Source organism: Psammomys obesus, unplaced genomic scaffold (genome assembly GCF_907164565.1).
Source record: "Psammomys obesus unplaced genomic scaffold, mPsaObe1.curated_primary_1811, whole genome shotgun sequence".
In the NCBI taxonomy this organism is placed as follows: domain Eukaryota; kingdom Metazoa; phylum Chordata; class Mammalia; order Rodentia; family Muridae; genus Psammomys; species Psammomys obesus.
Window position 1 is genome coordinate 1,759,901 of NW_026596240.1, and position 23,420 is coordinate 1,783,320.

Consider the following 23,420-nt stretch of genomic DNA (forward strand, 5'->3'; position numbering starts at 1 on the left):
TGTTAAGTAGATCTGGCTAGCCCCCAGCGAACACAGAGATCCCCGTCTCTGCCTCCCAAGTGCTGGGATTAAAGGGGTGTGCCACCACCTGCCAGTTCTATTTTGATTTTTTAAAATTTAATGTGTGTATCTGTGTGCATGGATGTTGTGTGTGCAGCCTACAAAGGCCAGAAAGGGCACTGGGTCCCCTGGGGCTGCAGTTATATGTGGTTCTGAGCTACCTGATTTGAGTCCTTTAGAATAGAGTAGCCAGCATTGTTCACTACTGAGTTATCACTCTAGCCCCTCTTTAAGTCTTATAAAGCCCTTGGATACAACCCAAGTTTCCCTGCAAAAGGCTAAATGGGGCCCTTCTTTTATATGTCTTTGATGTTTTCTACAACCATCAGATTAGCACAAGACAGAAAAAATATCTACAATTTTTATTAAAATTCTATCTCGATAATATTTGGTGATTCTTGAATTTTATATATATTAAAAAAAAACACAACAAACTATTTCATACTTCTCTGCCTACATTTCAGCTCCAGGGACTTTCTTTTAAGAGAACAGTTTGTCCTCTTCTGAGAATGAGGAAACCTTCCTGGAGAGCACAGCAAATGGCTTTCTGTAGTCTGGCCCCAGAATCCCATGTCTGGCCAGCACAAGAGAAGGGAAGATCCAGAACATAGGGCTAGCTGCTCATGCAGACGTAACACTGTCTGTGATGAAGCAGGAGGCTCAGGTGACGGCCACATTGCTGCTTAGTTTTTTGTCAACATGACATAAAACTACAGCCATCTGGGAAGAGGGAACCTTCACTGAGAAGATGCCTCTGTCATACTTTTAGATAAGTATGTTGTTTTTGTTGTTGTTTTGAGACAAGATCTCACTTTGTAGCCTGACCTGGACTGAAATTCACTATGTAGTCTCAGGTGGCCTTGAACTCACAGAGATCTGCCTTGTCTCTGCCTCCTGGGGGCTGGGATTAAATGTATGTTCCACCCTGCCTGGATGAAATTAGTAAACTGCAAGCTGAAATAAATTCTTTCCTCCCCGGGTTGCTGTCGTCATGGTGTTTATCGCAGCAACAGAAAGCTGAGCAAGACGGTCCACCAAAGCCAGTGGTGGACAGGGCAGACAACAGGACGTTGATTGATGAGTCCATGAAACACTGACTTCTTAGGGAATTCCAGATACTATCCCCTTCTGCAACCAAGGTTCTGTGAGTTACTCAGAAGACAAGCTACCACCTACAGGTGGACAGCGTCTTCTGTTTTCAACACAGGATCTCTGTAGCCCAGGCTGACTCAGAGTTCATTATGTAGCTGAGTATGACCTTGAATTCCTTATATACTTTTGTTTCTACCTCCCAAGTGTTAGTATCATAGGTGTCTCACCATAATGGTTTAGAATCTCCTGTCTGTCTCTCTCATCCAGTAGGCATGCTAGGCTAATGCTTTACTACTGAACTACACCTTCAGCCAGAATCTCCTAAAACAATGATATATGATCATTTCCCCTCAGTGTTTTTAAAACTCCAGTCTGTCTCATTAACAGTATATTGTTCACCCAGCACCTTCGTTCCCAAGTAGGTGTGCTCACCTGTCCGTCTCGTACTTCTTTCTCAGAAAGGGAAGATGTTTCACTCATGACTCAAGATCACTGGTTCAGTGTCCTTCGGGCTCTGAAAGGGGTCTGATATGACGGTCTGAGGTCCAAAGCTACACAATCCTAAGAGCTCTACTTTCGCCTTCCTTCTTGGCAGTTATTCAGGCTATACATAAGAAAGCAGTCCCTTTGTGCCATCACCAAGGTGCAGGAGGTTCCCGTGAGTCCTGAAAGGTGCCTTGGGGACTGCAGAGCTTCAGTCTGGAAAAACAGAGATGGGTGGCAACAAAGCAGGCGTCATCATTCAGCCATGCCTCTGTTCCAGGTATTCAAGGGGAAAGACTTAAAAACTTTAAGCAACTGTGAATCTACTCTAAATAAACAAGATGCCTAGCCAGATGTCTACTGTTTATACTGTCCACACCACAGGACTGCGACCATCCAGAGGACTAGGGGTAGGCTGGACTGTGTCTAGGAGGCAGTGGTGCTATTCTAGGTGGGGTCTGTTTGTGGCCATGACATCACCAAGACCTAGCTTATTGGGGCTGAGACTGACTGGAGGTTGCACTTGCTCTGTTCAGATCCTAGACACAGGTGGAGCTGCGGGGCTTATGACCCTGGACCTCTTTCCCAGAGTGACAGAAAAACTCAAAATGCAAGATGATGTCTTAACCCTGCTGAGCCAAACTGGTCAACTCTTTTGCACGCGTGCGTGTGTGCATGCATGTATGTGTGTGTGCAGTGCTGGTGCTGGGGATTAAATCCTTCGTGCATGCCAGGTGAATGTTCGACCACTGCGCTACACCTCCAGATCAGCTCTTATGTGTGCACACACATGCATGCGTGGCCATGTGTATGCAGGCATTCATGCGCGTCTGAGTAAGTGAAAACGACAACCGCAGGTGTTGTCCCCCAGGCTCTGTTCACCTTAACTTTTTGAGACAGGGTCTCTTTCATTTGCCTGGAATCCAACAAGCGGGGTTGGCTGTCTATCCAATGAGCTTTAGAGCTTTGCCTGTCTCCACCTTCCTGAGGCTGGGATTACAAGTATGTGCTACCTAATTTAAAAAAAAAATATTATTTTCATTCATGTGTATTTGTGTGTATGCCATGTATGTACAGATGTTCATAGGGTATTGGAGACCCTGGAGCTGGAGTTACAGATGGTTGTGAGCTGCCATGTAAGTGGTGAGAGCCAAATCCTGGTCCTCCCCAAGGGCAACAAACGTTCGTAACTAATTGCACCTCTCTAACCTTGTTGTCATTCTCTCTCTCTCTCTCTCTCTCTCTCTCTCTCGATAGGGGTGTACATATACAGAACAGGATATGTAGATGCAGTTCAGTCTGGCCTCATACTTGCTATGTAGCGGAGGCTGGCTTCCACTTCTCAAGGGCTGGGACAAAACTCTGAGAAAAGCTCATCACTCTAGCCCTACTCTTCACTTCATCTCATGGTGCCTGCCTCTGGAAAAGGGCTGGACAAAGAGCGTATCTTAATCATGAGGTAACTAGACATCATGGCTGCCTATCACACCAAAAGTCTGTGTCAAGAGGAGACAGTCTTCTCATGAACAACAGTTTCCAGGAGTCTTAGTGATGTGTGGGAGTCAAGGCAAAAATATGAGGCTGGGCTATATATCAGAGGTAAAGCTATTGCTTACCATGTGTGAGGTCCTGGGTTCAATCCCCAACATTGGGGAAAAAAAATCAGAGCTCATCTTTAACATGGTGGTGTATGCCCCAAATCCTAGAACTCTGGAAGCAGAGGCAGGAGAATCACTGTAAATTTGAGGGTAGCCTGATCCACATTTGAGTTCCCGGCCGTCTGAGGGTACACAGCAAGGCTTTTGTCTCAATAAAAAACAAAGCAAGGGCAGGTGAAATGGCTCAGGGGGTAGAGTGCTTGTCAGCAAGCTTGATGACCTGAGGTCAATCTCCAAGGGAACCTGCATGGTATATCCTCTAACCTCCACACACGCACCATGGAGTACACTATTCCATCCTGCCCCCAACAAACACAAATTTAAAAAAATGAAACAAGATGCTTAGTGGGTAAGAGAGCTTGCTTTGGGTGTGAGTATCTGAGTCTGGCTCCCTAGCACTATGGTGGAAAAGATAAAGGGATTTCTGCTTGCTGGGACTAGTTCCAGGTTCGGTTGGAGACCCAACTTCAGAGGTATACAGCACAGAGTGATAAAACAGGGCAATTAATAACCCTCCTCTGGTCTTTCTGACTATATGGGCATGCATACTCACATTCATAAGCCAAAGAGTGGGGGTGGAAAGGCTGGGATTGTAGCTTAGTAGCAGGACACTAGGTCCAATCCTTAATACTGACGGGAAAATGTGGGTGGATGGTTCTCACACAACTGACAATCATACAGACTCAAAGGACGAAAGCAGGGGGAGGCCCCTCAAAGGAGTCAGCGCTCTGCTGGAGGCATATCATCTGCACTTCCCAAGGACAAGCTGCCAGAAACAAATGGGGATCGTTGTCAGCTTTCAGGCTGGACACCTGGCTGGCCGTGATCTAGGAAAATGGTGATAATCCCTTACCTGCAGCAGCACCCCAGGAACTAGCTTTCTCTCCCTGGAACCTCAGCATCTACCTCTCTTTTCCTTTCCTCCCATCTTGGCCTGAATAAGGCACCCATGTCAGCTAACCTGGCAGAGTAACAGGTAGGTATGACAGTAGCCGTCTCAGGAAGGCTTTCCTGTTACTATGTGGGAAACCAACCAAGTAGCCCAGAAGCATGGCCTGCTTTACACACTGGATGGGAGCACCAGGAGCTGTAATGAGAGCAAAATACTCAGTCATGAAGTCATTCCTCCTGACAGTGGAACTTGAGGCAATGGGCCTCCTATAAACAAATCCCTCTCAAATCAAGGACTTATCTCAGACCTACTTTCCTCAAAGGGCAATGTTAAGAGAGTAGGCTATCTATCTGCTGGAACTTAAACTCTCGAGAGCTGATTCAGAAGCTGCTCCATCCGCAAATGAAAATGCACACGTAGGTATGATGATCCTTGACTTAGTCTTTCTTGAGGCTTGTTCTGTACTTTTAGGCCCCTGCAGAGTGACTGAGATTTGGGGATCCAGCTCGGGGCAGTGACATTGAATCAGGAGAGCGCCTGCGCAAGTCTCAACTCATCCAAACACCCAGACAGGCAGAGGCTGTGACAGTAACTTTCTCACTGTTTGAGCGGGAGAGCGAAGGGGAAGCAAGGAATTGCTTCCGAGGTTTCAGTGAATCCATCGCAGAACTGGCACTAGAACCCAGGTCTTCTCTGCCTCCCAGGCGGGATCTCAGGCCTGCAACTTTCAGCCTTGTGTGGCCCCGAAGTGACCATTTCCATCCCACATCGTCCCACTCACCCCTACCTCCCTCACCCCAACCCTCACCCTAGGCTCACCGGACGCGTCCCCAGCGTTCCGGTAGGGGTCCCGTATCTCCTGCGGGGCCTCATCACGCAGGCGCTCAGAGCTGCCTGTCCCGCACTAAAACTACATTTCCCAGCAGGCAATGGAAAAAACGCGTCGCAAAGGTCATACGGAAAACCAGGATGGACAATCTTTATCAGCTGTGAGCAGGCAAGAGTCAACTTTCCTGAGCCGTCCTTTGCCGGGTTTTCATTCCTCTGAGGACAGACTCTCGGGGCGGAGCTTCGAGCATAAAGGCCGAGCTCTCTAGCAAAGGACGCGGTCCTCCCAGGCAGCAAGATGTGGATCACCGCTCTGCTGCTGGCCGTGCTGCTGCTGGCGGTCCTCCACAGGGTTTACGTTGGCCTGTTCGCCAAAAGCTCCCCGAACCCCTTCGCCGAGGATGTCAAGCGGCCACCTGAACCCCTGGTGACCGACAGGGAAGCTAGGAAGAAGATTCTCAAACAAGGTCAGTTGGAGGGCTGCTGCTAGACCTTCTGCTCATGCAGGACATGGACTTCTGTTTACCCGCTAGTAAAGTGCTGGGAAAACTTACCTGCGCACGGAGGCTGCATGTTTTAGTGTTCTTTGCTCCTGAAGGTGTGGGTCCGGGCAGTACCCTTTGCACGCCAAGATTTTGGCATAGCCTATCCAGCCTTGCCAGTTGGAATCTGTTCAGCTCACAACTCACACAGAATAAGAGCCCTTTCCCTTACTTGATTCTAGAACCAACTTTTTCCTATGCACCTGTGCACGCTCCAGGCCTTTGGGAAGGAGCGTGCGCCCGTTCTCTCTCTCTCTCTCTCTCTCTCTCTCTCTCTCTCTCTCTCTCGGATTGATTCTAAAACTTTGGAGTTTCGTACTACTTCGGGACGAGAACGCCATTCTCCACTCAACCAGACACCTCTAAAACACGTGGAGAGGTGCTTCCAAGGTTTTTGTGTGTGTGTCTTCGAGGAAGGTCTCACTTTTGTACCAGAGCTGGCTTCAAACTCACTAAGCAGCCCTGGCTCTAATCCAGAGCAGTCCTGCCTCTGTCTTAAGGATGATGGGATTGCAAGCAGGCACCAACATGTCAGGCCTTTAAGGTTTTCATAAAATGTTGGAGCTGGGCATAATTCCAGTCTGGACCAGACAATGAGACCCTGTCTAAATAGACACACACAGCAAACCTGAAAACAACCAAAACACCCAACTCCAAAACCTTCAAAAACAAAACAAAAACAAAAAGTATCACCTTTTTGACCTCCAGCCACTGGCTTGTAAATTTTAGCCAAGGTTAGCCCCAACTCACTATTTGCTGGGAACTGACCTTGAACTCCTGCTCCTCTACTTCCTACAGGGTGCCCCCCCCCCCATTGTTTTGTTGTTGTTGTTGTTTGTGGATCTGTGGATGGGAGGCAAGGCTCAGGCTTGTGGCCCAGGCTGGCTTACAGCTTGCTATGTTGGCCAAGCCTGCCTCAAATTCACAATGATTCTCCTGCCACCAGCAAGAGATTGCAGATGGTGGCGCTACAGATGTGAGCCACCATGTCTTGGACAGTGATTTTCATTTTTTTTTTCTTTAGTTTTTTGAGACAGTAATTATGTAGGCCTGGCTGTCCTGGAACTTGCTATATAGACCAGGCTGGCCTTGAACTGAGATCCTCCCCTACACCTGACCGTGGGCAATGATTTTTAATGAACAGATTTTCTGGACACAGTGGGGAGGAAAAGGCAGGTGAATCTCTACATAGGGAGCTACAGGCCAGTTAGGGCTACAGAGTAAAACCCTGTCTCTAAAAAAACCCAAGTAAGTATATCCCATGAAAATAAATGAAGGAGGAAAGGAAGGAAGAGGACGGGAGAACAGCAGAAACCAGGTCTTGTGTTGGAAGTGTTCTCCAGTTTGATTCTGTAAGGCTGCCACGCCAGCCTTCCTTCTTGTATGAGCTGGTGCTGTGACTTCAGAATAACAGCTCTGAGCAGCCCTGTCTGTCCCCTCCTCCGCTGGCATTCACAGACTTTGCTTCTTCCAAAGAAACATGGTTCCTTGGGCAACCAGCATGCCCACTTCTGTCTGCTCCCCTCTACAGCCTTCTCAGTCAGCCGAGTACCAGAGAAGCTGGATGCGGTGGTGATTGGCAGTGGCATTGGAGGGCTGGCCTCGGCTGTGATTCTGGCTAAAGCTGGTAAAAGAGTCCTTGTATTGGAACAGCATACCAAGGCAGGTGGCTGCTGTCACACCTTTGGGGAAAATGGCCTGGAATTTGACACTGGTAAGGCTTGTGTGGGAAAGGGTTGGGAGCATGGCTTTGTCTTTAGGGGCCTAGGAACAGACAGTATTGGGGGATATGGGGCAGGTACAACGAAGTGATAGGGGGCATTTCAGTGTTGGAGGTCCCAACTCCTCTCTAGGCATCTCCATTTCTGTCTGCTGGCCGAGTTACTAAGCAAGCATTGGGTGGCTGGTATATGTTCTGGCACATTCCTATAGAAAGGGTAGGAAGCCCTCTCTGGATATGAACTTGGCCAAGCAGGGCAACCTCTTCCTTACTTGGCACATTTCCAGGGCCCAACCCCTTTATCTCTGTACTTCCCTTTCTTTGCACCGCCCAACAGGAATCCATTATATTGGACGCATGCAAGAGGGCAACACTGGCCGCTTTATCTTGGACCAGATCACTGAAGGGCAGCTGGATTGGGCCCCCATGGCCTCCCCTTTTGACCTGATGATACTGGAAGGACCTGATGGCCGAAAGGAGTTCCCCATGTACAGTGGGAGGAAAGAATACATCCGGGGCCTTAAGGAGAAGTTCCCCAAGGAAGAAGCTGTCATTGACAAGTACATGGAGCTGGTTAAGGTAGCACGCGCCATGAATGGCATACCCAGCTGACCTTTTCATTGGTGAGGGGACTGCTGGGAAGTTGGGGACTGAGCTGGGGGCAGGCAGGCAGGAATAGTCCTGTCTGTCCTGATTCCAGTGTATACTTGTATATGCCTGTGCCCTGCCTGTCTCCAGCTGCCACCCTCACTCTGGCCTCTAGATGGTACTCCTGGAAAGTCAGGCTTTGAGGAAGTTAGCTGTCCTTTGAGATGAACCAGACTTTTTGTTGTTTTGTGTAGTTGAGATAGGATCTCACAATGTAGCCCTGGCTGGCCTAGAACTCACAGAGATCCACCTGCCTCTGGGCATATGAAGTCACACCTGGCTTCCAGACTGGGATGTTGTTTGAAAGGATTTTTGAGTACTAAGGATGTAGCTTATGCTTAACATATACAAAACTGGGCATGATGGTGTACCTGTAATTCCAGCACTCAGGAGATAGGAGCAGGGAGGATTAGGAGTTCAAGGTCATTGGTATTTTTTGGAGCAGGAAATGGAAGAGCAAATATAGTCTTATTTGAATGTAAAGAATGAAAAAAAAACTCAGGGTCCTTTTTTTGTTGTCGTTATTGTTTTGTGGTGAGGGAGACAGTCTTGCTATATAGTCCTGCCTTGGCTGTCAGTGGATAGCTCTGGTTGCCCTTGAACTCACACCAATCCTCCTGCCTTAGCATCTCAACTGTTGGGATCACAGGCCTGAGCCACCATGCCTTACTTGGATTAAATTTTTTCAAATCTGTAAATTCAGAGTAAGTGTTTCTGGGCCTGCTGTCAGTGCTGGCTACAGCAGTTCCAGAGATGATACTCACTCTACCTCTTTCCCCAGGTGGTGGCCCGTGGAGCCTATCATGCCATCGTACTGAAGTTCCTCCCATTGCCCTTGACTCAGATGCTCAACAAGTTTGGGCTGCTGACTCGTTTCTCTCCGTTCTGCCGAGCGTCTACTCAGAGCCTGGCTGAGGTCCTGCAGCAGCTCGGGGCTTCCCCTGAGCTCCAGGCTGTTCTCAGCTACCTCTTCCCTACTTATGGTGGGTGGCTGCCAGCCCAGCTTCTAAGCTGCTGCTCTCCCAGCTCTTGGCCTTTCTTTCTCATCTGACTGAAACAAGCCAGAATAGACCCCAGGGCTGCTGGAGTTTGTGAATAAGAGCTTCGAAGTCTGACCTCTGCCAAACTCTGGTAGAAAATCTTTTTTTTATCTACTTTCTAGAAGATTTCTTTCTTATTCTTCCCCTCTTTTTTGTTTTTCTTTTCCTTTTTGAAGACAAGGTCTTCCAGGCAAGTTTTGAACTGATCCTTCTGCCTCTGTCTCCCTAGTGCTAGGATTACAGGTATGTGCCACCATGTCTAATGTATGTATGTGGTGCTGGAGATGAAATCTAAGCCTTCATGTATCCTGCTCATTGAACTACATCCCCAGCACATTTTCCCCCCCCTACCCTCCACGCCTCCGGGACAGGTTGACTTCGTTCAGGCTGGTCTGGAAATCTTTGTAGCCTAGTCTAGTTTTGAATCAACAATCCTCCCATTTTAGCTTTTGAGTGTTGAGGCTGTAGGCATGTACCATCACATTGCTTAAGGGCGACTTTTCCCTTTAGCCAGCAATGTCAGTGACTTTCTTGGTCTTGGCAAGATAGTGGTTTTCAGAGAGTGCATTTATATTCATACTAAGCTCACTATCTACCCTGGGCCTTTGGAAACATTTGGATCCTGGGATGGACTCATGTGGTCCTTCATAGGAAGCCCTGCTTCTTCCTGAATGGTGCCAAGTATCCACTCTTGCCCACTCATCTTTTCTTTCCTTCTTCACTCTGTAGGCGTAACCCCCAGCCACACCACCTTTTCCTTGCATGCTCTGCTGGTTGACCACTACATACAAGGGGCATATTATCCCCGAGGGGGTTCCAGTGAGATTGCCTTCCATATCATTCCTTTGATTCAGCGGGCCGGGGGTGCTGTCCTCACCAGGGCCACCGTTCAGAGTATACTGCTGGACTCGGCTGGGAGAGCCTGTGGTAAGAGACCTGCAACTGAGCTTTGGGGTCAGTGGGCTGGGGTTGAAGAAGAGACCTGGGGTCTTGCTGTAGAAGAACCCGTCTTTTCATGCAAGGGAAGAGGCTGGAATCTGGGCTGGTGAGCTAGCTCAGTGGATAAATGTTCCAGTCACTAAACCTGATTACCTAAGTTGGAGCCCCACAGGTGGGAGGAGAGAACTGACTCTGGCAGGTTGTCCTCTGATCTCCATGTGGGCTGCAGCACCCCCACCCCCAAACAAACAAACAAATGGAGGGAAGGAAAAGAAATAAAATTTTTACCAAAGGTCAGGTGTGACATAATGGTTATGTGAGTAGCCAGAGTTGAGGTTAGACACACAGGCTACAGCAAATCGCAGAAACTGGTGTTTCATGAAGGGGAGTCATCTGGGGAGTACTGTGGATGAAGAACTTGGCAGCAGTGAAGGAGGGCCTGAGACTCCGTAGAGCCAGTGTTCTTGGGTTGGCAGGACATGGCTAAAGAGAAGCAAGTCCACGTGTGTGGATGAGAAGAGCTAGAGCAAGTAAGCACAGACACACTTGAGGCAAGGGTTAAGTGACTGCAGTGTGCGTGGGGGCATCCCTGCCTGGCAGAAGTTCTGGGTCTGAGAAGTAGGGCCTACCATAGGAGATCCGGTATCTATACATGTGGCTATAGACAGAACTAATATTTTGAGGCAGGATGTCATGTGGTCCAGGATACCCTCAAATTCACTAGCTAGCTGAGGCTGTCCTTAGAATTCCTGATCATCCTGCTTCTTCCTCCTAAATGCTAGGATTACAGGACTGTGTCACTGTGCCATGAATGAATAAGTGCTATACAACTGAGCTGTATCCCTAGCCCTCGGGTGAGATCTGGAGAAGGGCATAGGCCCCTCCCTTCTCCCTCCAGCTCACTAGCCCTCAGGTGAGATCTGGAGAAGGGCACAGGCTCTTCCCTCTCCCTCAAGCTCACAGCTCAGCCGATTCTTGTGCCCGCAGGTGTCAGTGTGAAGAAGGGCCAGGAGCTGGCGAACATCTACTGCCCTGTCGTCATCTCCAACGCAGGAATGTTCAATACCTATGAGCACTTACTGCCAGAGGCTGCCCGCTGTCTGCCAGGTGAAAGACGGGGATTTCTTATAAGTGCGGCCTCGGTGATGCTCCCCTCTTCTTGGGTACCCCTCTGGCGCGCTCGCTAGTGTGTATTACCAACACTGTAACATTTATATTTGGGGAATCTAGGAGCACAGGTGAAGAGGGGCCTTTCACAGAGGCAGTAGCAGGACTCTGAGGACACTGTTCTGTCAGATGCAAATGTCTAGGCTTTGCACTTGGGGCTGAGAAATGGAGGCCTGTATATCTATCTGCCTTCCTTCCCCTGAGAAACCGGTACTTTAATAGAAAAGACTCACTTAAGGGGCAGCCAAGGGCTAGGGATGAAGTTCAGTCAGGTGCTTGCCTGGCATGCATCAAGCTAGGTTTGATCCCCAGAACCAGGTAAGACAGCTGTGGTGGATTTGGCTGTAACCCCAGAACTCTGGAGGTAGAGGCAGGGAGATAAGAAATTTGAGGTCATCCTTGGCTACAGGAGATCCTGCCTCCACAAACTGAGGAGGGACATTGAGATGCCTCGGAGGTAAAAACTACTTGCTACTCAGTCTGGCGATTGGAGTTAGATCCTCAGAGTGAAAGACGACAGCCATGACCTCAGCGAGTTGTCCTCAGGCTTCTCCCTGAACACCCAGGTGTGTATGCCCTTGTCCACACACACCTACAATTAAAGAACAATCTAAAGGGGTAAAAGGGCGAGTAGAAACGGCTTGATTGTCCAGAGGTGCTGTAAGCTGGCTGTAGTCTGAGCCAGCAGGAGGTCAGCACCTGTGACTGAAGGTGCATGGAGCAGAGGTGGTAGAGCTGAAAGGAGTCTGAGGCTATATCTGACACAGACAGAAGAGCAGGTCCCTGCCAGGAGCCTTTAGAAATAACTAAAATTGGCCAGGCCTATCCCAGCTGGCAGCTGAACATCCTGAGGCTATTCTGGCAGGGAGTGGCTGTCTGGCCACAGCTCCTGCAATGCAACCCTCACTGGCTCTCTGCAGATGTGAAGCAGCAGCTGGCGATGGTTCGGCCCGGCATGAGCATGCTGTCAGTTTTTATCTGTCTGAGAGGCACCAAGGAGGACCTGAAGCTTCAGCCCACCAACTACTATGTTTATTTTGACACAGACATGGACAAAGCGTAAGATGTTAGGGGGTGGAGAAGACTGATGGCAGTAGGCCTCAATCCAAGACCCTGCTTCCACCCTTGGCATGGTTCTAGGAATAAGAAGTGGCATGTGTGTTGGAGGAGGTGCAGTCTCCTAGAAGACTCCTAGAAAGCTTCCTATACCAAAGCTGTGTCTCTGTTTCTTCCCCGTGGGTGGTCCCTGGAGATGAACCATCTTTTGGGTAGTGCTGGTGGCTTTGAGAAAAAAGGCCTAGAGACTGGCAGTCATACCCCCTCATCCACAGGATGGAGCGCTATGTCTCTATGCCCAAGGAAAAGGCTCCAGAGCACATCCCCATTCTTTTCATTGCCTTCCCATCAGCCAAGGATCCAACCTGGGAGGACCGGTTTCCAGGTAGGGCTTGAGGTCCAGGGAAGTTGGGCAGGGGCCAGGGTAGGGCCAAAGTAGCATTAACATGGCCTTACACCTGTAGACCGGTCCACAATGACTGTGTTGGTACCCATGGCTTTCGAGTGGTTCGAGGAGTGGCAGGAGGAGCCGAAGGGCAAGCGGGGTGTTGACTATGAGACCCTCAAAAATGCCTTCTTGGAAGCCTCTATGTCGGTGGTCATGAAACTGTTCCCACAGCTGGAGGGCAAGGTAAGGGCCAACACACACAGTGTTGGAGGTGATGACACACCTCCTCACTGCTTGTCTTTTCTCGGGTACAGGGATAAAGCCTGAAGTAATAGTCCCAAAGAAGGATCAGGCCCTTGCAGAGTCCCTTGTTCATCCCTGCCTACCCTTTTGCCTCCTCAGGTAGAGAGTGTGACTGGAGGATCCCCACTGACCAACCAGTACTATCTGGCTGCTCCCCGAGGAGCTACTTATGGGGCCGACCATGACCTGGCTCGTCTGCATCCTTATGCAATGGCTTCCATAAGAGCCCAAACCCCTATCCCCAACCTCTACCTGACAGGTACACTGCCTTACTCTGCCAGCATCTGGGCTTCCCGGGCATAGCCTTTTGTTCCTGTCCTCAGACCCACACCAGGTGCTGGGCTGCCTGGCTGTCTATAGCCCTGAGCTCTGTCTGAAGCTGTCTCTCTTTGGGTAGCCTTGCTATGGAGGGTGAACACAAGAGCCCCCTGTTTTCCCATCCTCATACGGGTGGACATCCATGGGCCACTGCTTTTGCCTTCTAGGCCAAGATATCTTCACGTGTGGGCTGATGGGAGCCCTGCAAGGGGCCTTGCTGTGCAGCAGTGCCATCCTGAAACGGAACTTGTACTCAGACCTGCAGGCTCTTAGCTCAAAGGTCCAGGCACAAAAGAAGAAGAAGTAGTCCATTCAGAGATGAGCCGGAAGAACAGCACCTCCCTAACCTCTCGTGGTGTCCTTCTGCAGTAATTCATTGACCATATAAACCCAAACCACTCTGTTTCTGATAACTGCTATAAATTAAGACGACTTCACCTTGCAAGGGCTAATGTGGGCTGTGAGTTCTTCAACTTCTATTTAAGGTTTAGTGTGGGCTGCACAGCCTTGATGTCCCACAATGGAGAATGCTCCAACTTTCCCACACCCAGCTCCAAGCAATGGTCAGAGACAAAGAACCCCTGAGGGTGTTGGCTGTTGGAGTAGGTTGGTCCAGTCCTGCCCTGGAGCGTTTTGCTTCTACCCGCTCTAGTGTTGTGCTGCTCTGGACTGTCAAGGGGAAGCATGACTAGTGGTCTTGGGTGGCAACTCTCAAAGAGCTGGAGCCAAGAGACCCTCAGCCTTAAGCTTTATCCTCTGTTAGAAGCAGGCTGACGGAGCAGCATTCTATCAGAGACACACCAAAAGAACCACTGCCAGCAAAATGTCCTGCACATCAGCCCACTGAGATCTTGACTAGAGAACGGCCAGCCTGGCAGGGAGGGAAGAGTGGAGACACTGGGCCCGAACATAGGAAGCCCAGTGTGCACAGAGCATAGGGATGGCACTTGTAGTTACTGGCGCATATTAAAAACTGAGTATTAGGGTCGGTGTGGTGGTACACACTTTTAATCCCCGCACTCAAGGAGGCTGAAACAGGCAGATCTCTGAGTTTGAGACTAGTGTAGTCTACGAAGCAAATCTAGGACATCCAGGGCTCTGTTACACAGAGAAACCGTCTTGAGAAGGAAGCAAAACAACAACAAAAAACCCTGGTATTATTTTCCAAAATGCTTAGAATTCATTCCGATTTTGCAGTATTGGCACACCTGTGAAGTAACTTGGTGAATGGGACCCAGGATTGAAGCACAAGTTCACCTGTTCCATATGCATAGACTAGTTATTACATCTTATGTATTATTTTGAAAAACTAAGCATTCCATGACCTGTTGTATGAGTTCATGTTATTTAAAACACTTGCTTTGGATTTCAGAATAGGGATGCTCAACCTATAAGAATAAATAGGAAAGTGGATAAAAGTTAAAAATTTTTCAATTATGTTAAATAGGTACCAATTTTAGTTCATTTAAATATACTATTAACACATGTAATGTTTCAATGCTTTGATAACTGAATTTTATTTTGGTTTCTATTCAATAATGATATGAAACTACACTGAGATGCCATTTACAGAAGCTCAGTAAAATATGCTGAAAAATACTTATACCACAATAACCTTTAAAAAAATACAATTAAGCCATTATAGTTAAGTTTCAAAAAAGATAGAAATACAAAACATGGCTAACTGTGGCAATCTACTAATTGGGCAAACAAGACAAGGAAAATAATGTCAACATTCATTTATTTAACATGGTAGTCTGAATTAAATTCCTATCACAGTGTGAGGAGGCCAGCTTCATGGGTAGTTTGCTATGCTATGCAAGTTGAGGTCCAAACTACAGAGTTTCTAAGCTTATATCTGTGCAAGGAACTAAATGAGCTGAGTCATCCTGAAGTAGTTAGATTAAATTTTAACATTTTACAGCTTTCTTTCGTTTTTCGAAACAGGCTCTCACTTTCTAACTTTGGCTGCCTGGAACTTGCTATTCTAGACCAGTCTGGCCTCATGCTCCTTTTGGCCTCCTGGTGCCTCTGTCTTCTGAGTGTGGGATTAAAGGCATGCATCACCACACCAGACTCTTTACAGCTAGCTTTCTTTTCCTTCCTTCCTTTCTTTCAAAAATTTATTATTTATACAGTGTTCTGCCTGCATGTGTGCCTGCATGCCAGACAAGGGCACCAGATCTCACTATAGATGGTTGTAAGCCACCATTTGGTTGCTTGGAATTGAACTCAGGGCCTTTGGAAGAACTCTTAACCTCTGAGCCATCTCTCTAGTTCTTTAAAACTTTCTTAAGGCAATGCCAAACTGAACCTTCCTACCAAGAGTTTTGAGAAAACTGCTTCACAGGGCCACATGGCCCGGGGCTTGACACACCCTTCTCTACATTCAAATGGCTCAGACTTGTGCAAAGCACACTATGCCTTGGTGAAGAAAGAAGAAAGAGCATCCATAGCAGGGGAATTCTTAAGGGTACAAAGCTCTGTCTCCAGGGAAAAATGTGTTAGCACATTTAGTTAGGTGTTTGGTCCAGAACTTCTATAAACCATAGCAGGAAAACAAACTATTAACTGTTATGATGCAAGCAGGTTCCCTGTAAGAAATTGCTCGTAGCCAAAAGCTGCGCAGGAAAGCACACTCAGAATATTATTGTCTATAGGAATGCTACTTTAGGCTTTATGTGCTTCCCACATGCCAGCCCAGCCTCTGGTGTAGACGCCTCAGCCAGGCCATCACCATCCACACATTCTCTAGGAAAATATGCTTTAAGTATTCTACCTTCAAAAACACAGGCCTGAAAATGCCTTTTCTTTGGTGGGAGCCACCTCCTTCAGTGCAACTTCTCAAGTGAAACAAACTCCACTGTACTGTCTGCAGCCCAAAGGGGTGAGGCTTTTTAGACTCTGTGGCAAAACTTCTTGTGTCCGTCCACTCACTGTCAATCTTGGTTCCTGAAAATCAACCTTTCTTCCTGCCCTTCAAAAGCAAAAGTCAACAAGTATAAGGCCATAACAAGCAGCTAGGAAGAGCTGTGTGAGCCCCGGTTTCAGTTACATCTCCAACAAGAAATGTAACCCATGAGGTCCCTGGCACATATAGCAATGTCAATGACTGTCTCTTGGGGCTTAGTTTTGGGGAGATCGCAGCAACATCAGAACTATGTCATGTTGGAGTTCTAAGATAAGGGAGACGTTAAGAGCTATCAGCATGGAATGGAAAAAAATCAATCAAATGTGTTGAAGCTAGGAGGAACATAAGCATGTGAGCTGAGTCCTTCAAAACACAAAGACCTGGGTAAACTGAAAGGAGGGGGGAGCCTAACCATAGAGCAACCACAAGAAGCTGGAACACAAAGGCTGTGCTGGGGGCAGAGGCAACAGGGAGTGTCAGATGGTGAGGCCAAGAAGGAATCTGCAGTCTAGAATACAACTTCAGACAGAAACTTCAGACCAGCGCACATTCTGAAATGACTGATGCTTCCAAAACTAATAATGTCAAGAAACCCAATTCAGGTGGTTCCTGAAAATTAATGGAGAGTATACCTAATTAGAGTTTCTTTAAAAACAGAAAGAAATGGGACTCCTGTGATAAGAAAAATGTTGAGGGCTGGAGAGATGGCTCAGTGGTTAAGAGCACTGTCTGCTCTTCCAAAGGACCCGGGTTCAATTCCCAGCACCCACAGGGCAGCTCACAACTGTCTGTATCACCAATTCCAAGGAATCTGGTATCTTCACACTAATACACATAAAATAAATTTAAAAAATTTTTTAAAAAAAGAAAAATGTTGCTAGTTTGTAGTCTAGAGTTTTCAGATAATTAAAGAAACGTAAGGATAGACAGAGGAATCTGATAGGTGCAAGAGTGACAACCACACAATGTGGCTGAGTTGTTTAGCAGATAGCAGAACTGGGTTCTTGGGTAGGAGGCCAAAGACAAAGATGAGAATCAAGGAGAAGACGAAGAATGGGTGGATTTATTGAAGACAGTCAAAGCAATGAGACCTGGGCACCCTCTTCCCCTCCCCCCTAAGATAAGGCAAAGGACAATTTGCAAGAGACACTAAGAAAGTTGGCATGCATGGAGCCCAAGCATCCATTATTACCAAGTGTTAAGAGCAAGCTGTGGCAATGAGCTGTTGAATTGGGTGATCTGTTAACTGAGGAGCCTTGAGAAAAAGGAAGAGAAGTGTAACTGTCAGGAAGAGCAAGCAAGGTAATGGAAGCAACACCAACCAGAGCAGGATAGGTGTGGGCACGCATACAGGCTGCAGAAGCACACAAACGGGCCTACAGAGGAAGGGAAAATGAAAATGGGGAGCTAGAGTAGTGTTGGAGAAGGCTGAAGGAGACTGAGAAGGGCTTCCTCAGCTTGGAAAAAGCAACAGAAGACTTGTGCACAGCTGAGAGAACAGTAGCAACGATCTCATGTCCAGAGTGGCCCCTGCCAAGAATAAAAGCTTCAAGCACACACTACAGTCAGCATGGGGAAAGAACTCCAGGGCCATTTCTTTTTCAGGCTGATCTCTCCAACAGCATAGGACTCCTAGTTTCCCCCTCCCACTTTCCACATCCCTGAGATTAGTGGAGACTCTCTTAAGTCATGACCACATAGACAGGAACTCCAGACACAGCATAATCCAAGACATCCTCAGTTATCTCAGGGAACCTGCTTGTTTTCTTACAGTTTCACAACCAGATGTCACAGGACAGAAAAGATTTTACTCATTCCTTTGATGTCTTGGATGAGAGGACCATTAAACAGAGCAAGGAAAAGTGTGGAGAGTGCAGTAAGTTCCTAAGTATTTATCCATCTATTGTAGGCAATAAAGGCAAGCTGAGTTTGTGGAAAAACCTTTCCTGCAGTCCAAATCACTCCTATGTGTTTTCTTCCACAAAGCATAAACCTGCCCCTTTTCAAGCAGTTCCTATTGGGGTGGCTAAATGATCATCACCATACTTAAAAAAAATTCCTATGGAAGTGAAACCCTGAGTTCCCTTTTATGCTAGTACAACCAAAGAGTGTAAACTTTCAGAAAAATATAGACTGTCAGATGGAACAGACCTTAACGCTCTCTAAACTTGCTATTCTGGTTTACAGCTGAGGCCTCTGTAGAGAATAAGTGTTCAAACCCCTCTCTGCCCATCAGCACCCCACCCACCATCTACACCTTGTCTAGAAAGTACCTCTCTACGGTTTGTTCCTAGAGTTAAAGATAAAGAAGCTATGGGAGGGCGGTCCACCATGTGGCCTGCCTCGGGTGGAGTCTTCCTTTGGTCGCAGCCATGTTCCCACATGTTCTCCCACTTGTATGCTAAGGAAGAAAGGATGATGGAACACACTAGCATGAAGGGAACACAAAGTAGATAAGACATCACCAGAGTACAGTGTCGCCAAAGTGCAGGTGCAAAACCTGAAGCAATCTCAGCAATGCCAGCCCAGACTTGCCAACAAACCCCAGAGGAGGTCACAGTCTCTTCATCTCTTGATTCGGAAACAAATCAGCAGGGAGGACAAGGTTCTTGCAGACAAAAATTCAGAGCTGAAATGGGAGCAACACATTCTGTTGGTAACATTCATAGAGAGATGTATTAATGCTGTCATTCTGAAACAGGCTCAGGTAAAAGGTCAGAGTCAAGTCAGGCTCATCCACCATGGAACAGCACTTAATAAAAGTGCTTGAGTCACATCATTAAAGTCAACTGGAGATTAAATATGCACTAGAAAGTCAGACAGTCTGCTAATGTGGTAGTTCACACCTGTAATCCCAGCACTCAGGAGGCTGAAGCAGAAGGATTATGAATTTCTAGGCAGCACAGATTACATCATGAGTTTGAGCTAGAGTGAGAGACTGTCTCAAAAAACCAAAATAAATTAATGGTTGATAGGAGAGTAAGAGGTATTTTCTTCAGCGGGGTAGCCACTGCTAAGATGCCCATGCTCCTGTGAATAACCCCTAATGAAACTCACTGAGTCATTTAAAAAAAAAAAAAGTGCAGGAGAGATGGCTGAGCACTTAAGAACACATGTTACTCTTGCAAAGGAGAGGAGTTTGTTTCCCAGCACTTACATGATGGTTCACAGCTCTCCTTAACTGCAGTTCCAGGAGATCCAATGGCCTCTTTTGGCCTCTACTGGCAACCAGCACACATGTGGTACACATACATACATGTAGGCAAAGCACTTACACACATAAAACAAAATAATTAAACCTAAAAATATTTTAAATATTCAGAGGGACAAGAAGGGGTAATGGAGGTGAAGGTGATTATTATCTAAATACACGTATGTATGTACACATATATCTATATCTATCTATATATGAAAACATATAGTGAGACTCATTATGTGTATTTAATACCTGCTAATAAAGAACAAATCAAAAATAAAGCCACATGTGATGGTGGATAGAAAGAATTTCTAGTTTCTACTTTATACTCTCCTATATTATTCTAAATAATTTTCATGTGTATTGCTTTCTTTCCAACTGAAACAAAATTAAGGAGGAAAAATGTCCTTAAAGTCAATTACGGAAGAAAGCAGCAGGCTAGAGCTAAGTGTAAAGTTGACCTACTTGTGACAGATGTTCTGAGTTGAGTGGCTTACTCTGTAGTGCTGAGAAGTAGGTGAACTGTTCCCTGTAGGAAGTCTGGGAACCATTCCCATCTGGGTCACCACTGTTCTTTGCCAGTGTCCTTTCTGTTGCCTAACAGAACGGGGCAGTTGTTTGTTGTAACCACCTAGCAGTTTCCTGTGGAGAGAACCTTCCTCAGCTCCTTCTGCTGTGGGATGGAAAAAAGACTCCTCTCCCTGACAGAGGCAGACTGGCCAGGATCACGAGGACCAGCCTGCAGGCTGTTCTGTGGGTGTACTTGAGGCCTATGTGCTTCTGGGCTCATCTGCTTTGAGAGAATTGTGATCTAGGGCTTTGCTGCCCAAGGTAAGGTCTGGCAGCATTTGGTGATCCCCCAAAAAGGTGACATATAAATATAAGCTATACCCATACTTAGTTGATTAAACTTGGCTTTTTATCACAATGTTCAATGTTTATCAAAATGTTTATGTGTCAAGAGCTGAAATAGGGCAAAAGGTGTTTAAAAGTGTTTGGAGTTACTATCAAGTATTGCCTTTGAGTAGGAACTTAGGAAGAAAATAAACAAAAACACATTTCTAGGCAGATCTGTTTATCTGTCAAAAGTGAAAGTATTGAAAGGGCTCTTCTATTTCTAACTTTGTAGATTCATGTACAATTCTATTTGTAGCCTCCTGGGCCTGGGAACAATGGCAGCATTGTCCCCAGAATTGGCCCACCTGAGGTTGAAGATTCCTTCTAGACCTGGCTTCTCATTCCTTACCTTTAAGTTCAAACGTTGGTAGTCACTGGCCTTCGGCCTTCGAGTGACTTTGGATCTTTTTCCTTCTAGGGCAAAAGCAATAATCTGAGGAAGGAAAAAGAAAACAGATTAACATTTGGCTCTGTAATGATGTACTTCAGTTCCTGAAATCAGAGGCAGTTACCTAGATCCACAAAGAGGCCTATTTAACACACACACACACACACACACACACACACACACACACACACACACACTGTTCTTTGAAATGCTAGGCTCAAACAGGGTCATACAGGCAAATGTATCAAGCATGCAATATAGCACTGTAGTAAAACGACTTTATCATGCATGTAACTGGAGTTCAACCTCCAGCACCACAAAGTAATAAAACTGTATAAAAATTTTAAAAGGGCTCGATACAACAAAATCCTTCCTACTATTTAACAATGAACAGCACATAAAGGCTGTGGCCTGTGGAACTCTGTATGATTTAATAGTAGGGAAAGAGTCAAAGGTCTGCCAGTGCCCTTGCCAGAGAGTTCTAGGTCACGTGTTTAAGGGGAACAAAAATATTATAACTACTGATTGTTTCTTTTTTTTCTCTGATTGTTTCTTATCTACAAATATATGCTTTGCTTCCACACATGGTTTCAACAACTTTACTCTGATTTATCGATCTCATCATGAGCATTGAGATGCAGAATGAAGAATGTGCATTCTTCACAGCCATCACAAATTGAACTCTCCAACACATCAAGTCACTGAAATTATCTTCTAAATCTCATGGCTCATTAGGAAATACAATCATTTTGTCATCAGAGCTGTTTCTACAGGACATGGGTGCCACTTTAACCCCAATGACATGTACATTTATGCAATTCCTAGGTTTCCTTCTAACTCTTGTTGGTGGCAGAAGAGTGATCCTTGGGCTTTATGGTACTGGTATTGGGGACTATGTAATTGAAAATATTCTTCCTGCCTACAGATAGAAGACAGTAGGAATAGAAGCTAGAAATGGTAAATTATCTCAAGTATGGAAAAAATGGAAGAAGTCAACATGTCAAGAACTCAGATCCACAGAGGCTGTGAATGGTCTGAGTTCCAAGTTATGGGAGGAGAATCTCAATTCGATCAGGTCATGATTCATGTCAAACTTGGCACTTTACAGCAGAACTCAGAGGAAACAGGACACATGACGAAAACACATGACTTATACAACTTAAGAGTTTTGTAAGTCCTAACAGGGTCTGAGGAAAAACTGAAGCTCATTTTAAAATACTCAGAGCTCACAGGCTGAGTGACAGAGAGCTGCCCATGCAGAAAGAACTCAGGATTTGGGAACCCAGTCCCCTCTTACCTTCCGTTTGTTGTGGTAAGCAATATAGAGGACAGCAACAAGAACAGCTGCGGTCACCAGATAGGCGAAGAAGTGACTGCTCTGTGCACTGGTGTTTCCAGAATTGTCCTTATATAGGTCATCATTCACAGGCTCCGTGAGTGTCCCCTCTCGCTTCTCGCTGGAGGAAGGGCCCAGCGCCTTCTCATTCTCTTCTTCAAGTGGTGAGGTCTCTTCTGGCTCAGTATCACCCTCTTCAACCTCCTTGGTTTCCACATCGTTAGGAGGCTCTGAAGACTTCTCTCTTCCCTCCGGCTTTGAGAAGTCAGAGTCCCCTGCCACTCTCTCCCCAGATTCAGTTTTGGAAGTAGGCGTTGGTTTCTGTCCATTTGCTTCTGGCTGGATTTTGTCATTCTTGGGGGACTCTTTATCTTCAAAAGATTTGGAGGTGGGCTTGTCTGTATCGAGTTTTACAGACTTCTCTGAATCATCATTTGTAGGCTTGTCAGAACCATCACTTGCGGGCTTGTCAGATTCATCATTTGTGGGCTTGTCAGATTCATTTGTGGGCTTATCAGAACCATCTTTTGTGAGCTTTTGCCCAGACTCTCCCTGGGAGTCGGATGACAGGGGCTTCTGTGCAAGGTTCGTCGACTTGGTATCTGTAGTTCCGGGCTGCTTTGGGGATTCAACCAACTTGAGATTGGGGGAAGGGGTCTGCTGTCCAGATTCCGCAGACCTGGAAACTGCTGGGGTAGTCGACCCCTCCGGTTTTTCCGGGTCTTCTTTAGCGGGCTGCTGCTGCCTCTGACTGCTAGTCTCTCCCGGCTTAGAAGACTCTGCCTTCTCAGAAAGCGGGGACGTGGGTTTGGAGTCTGAGGACTGAATCGGAGGATCACTTTTACCTGGGATGCTGTCTGGCTTAGAATTGGCCGGCAGACCTCCTGAAACAGAAAAATCATTAAGTCCTCGGAAGAAAAGGCCAAGAGAAGGGAAAGGGGCTTGACTTCTCAGAGCTGGAATTGCCCAGAGGTCATGGCCAAATGGGAAAAAGGTGGAGATGGACAGAGAAGAGTCGGGTCAGGCAAGGAAGACATCACGCTACTGTGGCGACTAGCCAAGGTGAGGACCGGGGAGCCTAAGGGGAGTGAGATGGTCTGTAGGGAGGGGAGGGGGCGCCTTACTCGCCACTGCGACACTCAGCAGGAGCAACGCAACCAGGAACCGCATCCTGCAGTCTGCACTTCCGCCCTCTACTGCTGACGTGAGAGCAGCGCAAGGGATTTCAAGCGCGCGACCCTTCCCTTTCCGGCGGGTTTCTCTTCCGGTGCAGCCCCGCCCCCAGGGCGCCGGCGGTAAGCGACTGGGGATTCCGGTGTGTGCGGGAAGCTAAGTCCGGCCGTTTTCTTCCTCCCTATTTTTCTCAGTACTCTGGCGAGGTCAGAAGTCTCTTTCCGGCTCACTTGTCTTCGGATTAGGCAACTGTTCCGACCGGCAGGTGCTGCATCTCCTTTCGCGACTTGTTGGGTCGCGGGGCCGGGCGCCACATCCTCTATGGTGCTGGTGGTGCTTTTCCCACATCACACAAAAATGTACTATGTTCAGGTCTTTCCCGTCT

The 23,420-nt window shown here is 47.1% G+C and overlaps 3 protein-coding genes across 7 annotated transcripts in view; 1 reads left to right on the forward strand and 2 right to left on the reverse strand.

The window, feature by feature from the left end:
• The window catches only part of Elmod3 (ELMO domain containing 3), a 31,755-nt gene extending 26,640 nt beyond the window's left edge, over positions 1–5,115 (reverse strand). The window contains exons 1-4 of one of the 5 annotated variants that reach the window (XM_055596342.1): positions 5,005–5,115; positions 4,255–4,380; positions 3,252–3,345; positions 1,585–1,851 (exon numbers count right to left, since the gene is read on the reverse strand). In XM_055596342.1, the coding sequence (XP_055452317.1) occupies positions 1,585–1,632 (48 nt within the window). In that variant the 5' untranslated portion in view covers positions 1,633–1,851; positions 3,252–3,345; positions 4,255–4,380; positions 5,005–5,115. Of the gene's footprint in view, positions 1–1,584; positions 1,852–3,251; positions 3,346–4,254; positions 4,381–4,993 lie in introns of all 5 variants that reach the window. The other 4 variants (XM_055596344.1, XM_055596343.1, XM_055596341.1 and 1 more) reach the window with 4 other exon arrangements.
• Positions 5,116–5,212: 97 nt separating this feature from the next.
• On the forward strand, positions 5,213–13,579 carry Retsat (retinol saturase). The gene is made up of 11 exons (XM_055596340.1): positions 5,213–5,480; positions 7,087–7,269; positions 7,613–7,854; positions 8,705–8,906; positions 9,693–9,890; positions 10,890–11,009; positions 11,990–12,128; positions 12,401–12,510; positions 12,590–12,756; positions 12,916–13,075; positions 13,302–13,579. The coding sequence occupies exons 1-11, from the start codon at positions 5,312–5,314 to the stop codon at positions 13,439–13,441; spliced, it is 1,830 nt and encodes a 609-aa protein (XP_055452315.1). The 5' UTR covers positions 5,213–5,311; the 3' UTR covers positions 13,442–13,579.
• A 1,042-nt stretch (positions 13,580–14,621) lies between these two features.
• Tgoln2 (trans-golgi network protein 2) lies at positions 14,622–23,230 on the reverse strand. The gene is made up of 4 exons (XM_055596347.1): positions 22,987–23,230; positions 21,824–22,746; positions 20,488–20,571; positions 14,622–18,674 (listed from the first exon to the last, which is right to left on the reverse strand). Exons 1-4 carry the CDS (start codon positions 23,030–23,032, stop codon positions 18,669–18,671), a joined length of 1,059 nt encoding a protein of 352 aa, XP_055452322.1. The 5' UTR covers positions 23,033–23,230; the 3' UTR covers positions 14,622–18,668.
• Between the last annotated feature and the right edge of the window lie 190 nt (positions 23,231–23,420).

What these genes read in the sequence shown, in the direction of transcription:
- Retsat (XM_055596340.1), top strand. Translation starts at nt 5,312, where the DNA reads ATGTGGATCACCGCTCTGCTGCTGGCCGTGCTGCTGCTGGCGGTCCTC. An exon ending in CTACCTCTTCCCTACTTATG is followed by an intron (nt 8,907 to 9,692) that starts GTGGGTGGCTGC and finishes TTCACTCTGTAG; the next exon opens with GCGTAACCCCCAGCCACACC. An exon ending in CTGGGAGGACCGGTTTCCAG is followed by an intron (nt 12,511 to 12,589) that starts GTAGGGCTTGAG and finishes TTACACCTGTAG; the next exon opens with ACCGGTCCACAATGACTGTG.
- Tgoln2 (XM_055596347.1), bottom strand. Translation starts at nt 23,032, where the DNA reads ATGCGGTTCCTGGTTGCGTTGCTCCTGCTGAGTGTCGCAGTGGCGA. An exon ending in GCTGAGTGTCGCAGTGGCGA is followed by an intron (nt 22,747 to 22,986) that starts GTAAGGCGCCCC and finishes TTTCTGTTTCAG; the next exon opens with GAGGTCTGCCGGCCAATTCT. An exon ending in CTTACCACAACAAACGGAAG is followed by an intron (nt 20,572 to 21,823) that starts GTAAGAGGGGAC and finishes TTCCTTCCTCAG; the next exon opens with ATTATTGCTTTTGCCCTAGA.